This window comes from Crocodylus siamensis, chromosome 1 (genome assembly GCF_052110815.1).
Source record: "Crocodylus siamensis isolate JL-2025a chromosome 1, ASM5211081v1, whole genome shotgun sequence".
Lineage (NCBI taxonomy): Eukaryota > Metazoa > Chordata > Crocodylia > Crocodylidae > Crocodylus > Crocodylus siamensis.
Window position 1 is genome coordinate 70,030,585 of NC_143395.1, and position 6,581 is coordinate 70,037,165.

The following is a 6,581-nucleotide window of genomic DNA, read 5'->3' on the forward strand; positions in this document are numbered from 1 at the left end:
TGTATGCTAAAGGTTGGACTAAATTATTTCCTCTGGCCTTAATGTATAACACACAAAAAAACAGACAAATTCCTGTCACTGTTCTCTGTTAGATCTTTTTTTTCACATTTATATTCCTATTTCAAAAGTTTTCCACCTTATATTTTTTGCTTGGAGCAGTATTACCAGGTCCAAGCCCCTGATTCTAAAATCACAAACACATTCTTTTTAAGGTTTAAGATCTTTTTCATTAATAATGAATTTTAAGAATGCTACTTTGCACTCAGTTTAACCTTTTCAAGATAATGTGCCATGTGCTCCCTTTGCAGTAAAATGACACAGAAAGGCCCATGTTAATTTTATGGCAAACTGCGCTCTGTGTTAATATATTGTTGTACCATTAGGTCACACAAGAAAGAATAGCAATAACTGGCAGTAAGTGTAGATAGAGAACACCATTGAAGGAGCTAGTTAAAAAACTAGTAACTAGTTTTGAGGAAAATATGCTGCATGAACATACAGGTGATAGAATCTATAATAATGCCTATTGCTTATGTAAAATTCATAATGAGCCTTGTCTAGCCTTTGGCAACCTGATTTCAGGTATCCAAGGAAATGCATATATTTTGCAACATCCAGTTTTGCCAAGAGCAAAATAACTTACAGCTAAATTTGCTCAGAGTAACATTAACTAACAGTTACGGCCAGTTCTATATGGGACCAGTTATACAGTTATTTATTTACCTCTTACAGAAACATTTCCCCAAAGGTCTTGGCATGGCATTTAAAAATATAAAAATAAATTATCTCAAATCTATTCTAGTAATAGACATATGCACTCTCTTCCTTGTTGTTCATACTTCCGTTTTTTTCATAATGTCCAGAAATAATCTTCCATCATATACTTTTTATCCTTTTACGTAATCACTGACATTAAAGGTTCACTGGAAGGTGGAACAGACCAGGTGATTTTAAAGCACTAGCTCAACAGTGTAAAGAATTCATTGAAGCCTTTTTGTAGCCTTTATTACAGGAGGTAAGGAAACAAACTGTTGTTAAAATTACATGTTGCACAGTTAATGATTTGTGAACCCAAATAGCTACAGATGTAGCAGCAAGCAAGCATCATTATAGTTTAGAACTCTTAAACATGCATTGTTTCTGATATGTCTTAACGATACTTTTTATTCAGATTTTTTTCCTTTTAGGCTAATTTACGTCGGACATTAACTCATTCAGTACAGACTAATCTCAGTCACATGAGAAGAGAGAATTTCAGCCAGGTGTACCTTTTGAAGGATTTTAGCACACAGACTAAATGTGACAGCTCTAGCAATGTGCCCAAGCCACAGACTTTCCTAGCAGGTCTCAGAGGGGGATCATCTCCAACTACTCATCTGATCAAAATGGATTTAACAAGAGCAGTTGATGAAACCTAAACATAGTTCACAAAGAAAAGCCTGATGAAATATAGTAAACGTTTGTTTAAAAATCCAAATATATTTCTGAAGTAAGTTCGAACATGTCTGTTGGTTCTTAGAGCAGTTGTTACACTGCTTTCCCTGTTTCCCTATAGAAGTAGTTGAGTGCTATGAAGTGATAGATAAGAAGCCTGAAACATCCAGTTCTAAAAAAAATAATAAAGAATCTAGACATGGCTGAAAAATCTGACTTAAACTTACTTTCCAATAGGAAGCACATGTTTTTGTATGTCTGTGATACTGTAATAACCTGAGTGCTCACCAAAGCACAGCTTTTCCTTTGAACTTCCCACAGACATTATATTAAAAAGATTGGTATGAAATATAGAGACCAGTTATTCTGTTCTTATGCAGAAAAAAGTTCTTGATGATATGGTATGAAGCTAATCATAGGAGAGTCATCCAAACACTTCACTTCTTATCTCCCCCTTTTGGAGCACAGTTACTGAGATGATAATAATCAATTAACTTCAGTGGCAAGAGATCAACCAAGGTCCTCAGCCCTTCCCATTTGTGCTTCCTGTAAGTTTAATAATTCTAAAAGAGTCCAATAAATTTAATTCCCATAAATGTAATAGTCTGTGGAGCCATTTTAGCTTATACCAAGAACAGAATAGAAAGGATGGCCTGTACTCTGGGAGCTATGACACCAGTTTTCCGGTGCTCTCCAAAACTTCTCTGTACACACTGCTTAAATGCTGCAAAGGCGAGTCCTGTAGGAATGGACATACAGACTTCAGAGTAGATTTTAAAGATTCTACTTTCCTGATACATTTTTTAACAACCAACCAAAATATCATTTTTTTTTATTACAGTAAAGACAGGCCAGTATAACATATCCCTGCTTTAATAAATCAAATGCCGCTGATAATTTTTCACCAAATGGCAAAATAATTTTTGATGTATTTGAAAGTCAGGCTGCAACAGTTTCTTGATAAAATGTGAGGTGATGAAACGGAAAAATACTTCTCATAAATTATGGGTCTGATAGTTTACTTTCTGTAAAACATCATGGGGTATGGGATGAAACAATGCTACGTAAGTTTTTTGTGCTGTACTTCTACTCAGGTGAAGCATTTGACTCTCCCTGCAATCCTAGGCCATGAAGACAATAATGATTTTAGTAATGCTGTTGGAAGGGTTAGGTTACGGAACCTAGGGAGTTCCCTCATATCCTTAATATATGGCAGGGGCGGGCAATTATTTAGGGCGAAGAGCTGCTTACCAGGTTTTGGCGAACTGTTAGGCAGGGGTTTCTGGTTGGGGGGCCAGGGCTAGGCAGATCTTGCTGCTGGGTCCTGCCACTAGCTTCTTCTGGGTCCTACTGTCCCTGGCTGATGTCATCTTTGACAGGCAGCTAGGAGCAAATAAATATTAATTTTTTAATTTTTTTAGGGGCCCCATGGGCTGGTTAGAATGTCCTGGCAGGTTAGATCTGCCCCTGGGCCATATTTTGCCCACCCCTGATATATGGGCTAATTAAGTGGACTGTGACTGCATTGTAGCTGTGAAGACTCATAGTAACTTTCTTTTTCCAATTAACTATTTTGACAGTCAGATCAAAAGTACCTGAATTAAATGGTTAATGAAAGAAGAATGGGGCAAACCATTTTAAGGCATTTCAGACATTTAAAAACATTTAGCAGGAAAAAATACCTTAAGTAGAATAATTCATTAATATGTTCTCCCCTCTCTGCAGTTATTCCACTTTGAAGGAATGGCCAGGATGGGATTTTTTTTGTGAGAAGGGGTGGCTGTTTTTAAATGGTAGTTCAGTTATCAATAACCTGAGTACTCCATTACTGGTCACATCTCTGCTTGTGACTCTACTTTCTTATTTAGAGGATGTAAGGGTACTAGTGTAGTATTTAATCCAGTTTATGTTTTTGCAGTTATCTTTTCATATTTTTCATTAATCCCACTTGCTTTTGATCTCATATCTTGCTTTTTCCAATTTATTGTATTTGAACTGAAGGATCATTTTAAAGTGGCAAAGATGAATTGGTTTAAAAGGGCATTTATGAATAACATTTTTTACTCTATTTTCTATAACTTAGTTTTCTTGCCCATATGGAATGCTTCAGCATAACCATAAAATATTGGGTAATACACTTGTAATCATTTTAGAATGAACCAGATGCTATGTGTGAATGAGCAAGAATTTGGAGCCAAATACTGCTTTTGGCTGTTAGGAATATATTGCTATGGGTCTATAGAATTTCCTGGGAAATTAAGTAAGATTACTGCATTTAGGAATGCCTTTATTCATTTTTTTTAAATTACTTTTAGGAATTGTGTAGGAATGGGGAGGAGTTAGAGCTTTGATGCCCTTGTGAACCTGCCTTTGTCTTCTATTTTTTTTCTTTCTTCAGTTTTCCTCTTCTTTTCAGTAGCTTTCTTCTGGGCAAAATCAAATATTCATAACAGAAAGGCACCACAAGTGTTGGTCTTTCCTATATTTTAGAGCCAGTAATTAGGGGATGAAGTAAGTGCCTGGGATTGTTAGGATTTAATAATAATGTTCATGGAACATATGCCATAAATGCTGCTTACCACAGTAATGCTGAAAATGTTTATTTTGTTTTTACTAAAATGTTTACTTTCTCCATTAAGTTTTATGTAGAGAAAACTGATATGGGCAGGGAGTTGCCAGTAAATTGTAGCTTGATTAGATCTCACTTAAATTCAATGAGCATTATTGAATAGCTTGCACATACAAACATTCTCCAACATTTGTTTGGGTAGAATCTTCTATATCCCTGCAATAGCCTGAACAAATTATTCCATTTTCCCCAGCTTTAAGATTCCTAACAGCCCCAAAGACTGTTTCACAGACAGCCCCTGTCTGTGTGACCCAAAATCCTTTAGTCACAAGGCCACTGCTCTTCAACAATGTGAATTTCTCTTGTCTACCATAGGCAGTGGTGCATGCTAGCTTTGGAATGCAGCCTGGGAAGGGAGACTAGAATGGGGACATTAGACTGGATTGCCATCTAAGATGGTCTGTGTCGCTCTAAAACCAGTTTAATTTGTCTTTACTGTGCCTATTTAACACAGTGGAGCTGATGCATAACTTTTATTGGGTGCCTTTGGTTTAAGGATACCTACCTAAAAAATAAAGGCAAACTTCTGTGCCAGCTTTCCGTGTCATGAAATTCCACTGCAGCATAGCAGTACAGAGCTTGGCCTGCAGCTCTTACTTCAATCTGTAGATCTTTCCAAGTTATTTACTGTGTTTTTTTCATGGTGAAGGAACGAAGTGGCTGGATAGCTTCCATTAGGGCAGTATGCAGGTGAGGGCATACACAATCCATACTGCCTGCGTCCTCACTTCCTTCTTCATGTGACAAGATATTTAGCAGAATTCACAGATTTGTTAGAATCTGATAGGGCTGCACTGTGAATGCTTCTGCTGTGGCTTCAAACTTGTGACCTCTGAGCTGTCAACTGTGCACTTTAGCACCCACACCACCCCAGCCCCCACTGTCTACTAAAAATTGTGGGCATTCATGTGATGATTTTTCCCTCTCTGTAAAACTCCTGTAATTTTGCACCTAGTTTTTGTTCTTTGATGTAAATCTTCATAGTAAAAGCTGTGGGGATGGGCCTTGCAGTCTTTTTTTATCACTGGATTTTGTTAGGAGTAAATGAGTGCTGGCAGGGTGCAGGTCCATGGGCCAAATCCAGATCCACCTCTTATAGCAGGGTGCACAGCAGCAGGGCAAGGCTAATGCAGGGGTATTTGCTCTCACCTCCACTAACACAGGTCCCCAGTGGGGGTCTGTACCCCAGATTTCAGTGGTGGGCCCCAGTGCTGCTCATCCTGGCCCCTCCAGGAGCTCTGTGGGCCAGTTGAAGCCAGCTCTGTGGGTCAGATATGTTCCAAAGGGTAGATCTTTGACAGTTGACTCCCCTGTATTAAATAATTTAATCTGGTTACATCCAGGGCTGAACTGAAACTGTTTGCAGCTAGGATGCCTCAATCTGCTATTTCTCTGAGAATTATTTAGTTTTTTTTCTTGTGATATGATGTGCATTTGCTTTAGGTCCCTTTTATATTTGATTTTTTTTTTTTCTTTGCTAGCTATATTCTTAAATTGGCTAAAACACGTAGGATAAGGCATGTGCAGTCACTAAATTATTGTGCAATGACCTGACTTCTGATTTTTAGAGTTGCTGAGCACGTACCTGACTCGAGTTGGTGCTCAGGACCTCCAGAAATCATAGAATCATAGAAAATTAAGATTAGAAAGGACCTCAGGAGATCATCTAATCCAACCCCCTGCTCAAAGCAGACCATCGCCAACTATATCATTCCAGCCAGGGCTTTGTCAAGCTAGGCCTTAAAAACCTCCAAGAATGGAGATTCCACCACCTCTAGGTAACCTGTTCCAGTGCTTCACCACCCTCCTAGCGAGTAAGTTTTTCCTCTGGCTCACCCCAGATATGCTGAGGAGGCTGGGTAGGCCCAGCCACAGCCCCCCGGGCAGGCACAGAGGGAACTCAAATTTTCTGCTTGCCCAGAGCCCCAATAAATTTTAATTTGTCACTCATTTTTCATGCTGCCAATTCGCATTTGAAATCTCTGCTTTTATCTTGTGGATCTCATGCAAGTGCTTGCACACCTAGCTACAAAGGGTGCTACACAGCACAGGGTGCTGTGTAGCGGCTGCAGCCACTCCCAGAAGCAGCTGCAGCTATTGGCCATTGCAGGATCAGCTGTGGGGGTCTCCTCAGGCAGCTTTGCTGCGCGGGGACCCTCCCTGGTCAGTGGAACTGGTTGCAGTTGGGGCATGTGCCCCCACTAAGGCGGCACCAGTTGCCCATGGCACCCTGGAAGCATCTCAGTGCCCCCAGCTGTGGCCGCACCCTGCTGAGAATGGCTGCTTGGCTGGCCTCCGAGGTGGTCGCTCTATCTTTCCTGACTTCAGCCTCACACAGCACCTGTAGCCACAGGGTGAGCCCAGGCTCTGTGCCTGCAGAGGCTGCATCTTGGAGATGAATGACAAGGAATTCATTAAAAGGAATGAAAATAGAACCAGGGGACTGAGTCATGAAATCGTCCCCTGGAGCCTGCATGGAAAGTAGAGGCCCAAAAAGAGGTGGTTGGGTTTAACCCAG

At 39.9% G+C, this 6,581-nt stretch overlaps 1 protein-coding gene across 6 annotated transcripts in view; it reads left to right on the forward strand.

Moving 5' to 3' along the window:
- CFAP206 (cilia and flagella associated protein 206) overlaps positions 1-5,106 on the forward strand; it is a 29,521-nt gene extending 24,415 nt beyond the window's left edge. For 4 of the 6 annotated variants that reach the window (XM_090036239.1, XM_090036256.1, XM_090036247.1 and 1 more), the window contains one exon: positions 1,188-5,106. In XM_090036239.1, the coding sequence (XP_089892365.1) occupies positions 1,188-1,418 (231 nt within the window). In that variant the 3' untranslated portion in view covers positions 1,419-5,106. Of the gene's footprint in view, positions 1-918 lie in introns of all 6 variants that reach the window. The other 2 variants (XM_090036274.1, XM_090036264.1) reach the window with 2 other exon arrangements.
- The last annotated feature ends 1,475 nt before the right edge of the window (positions 5,107-6,581 follow it).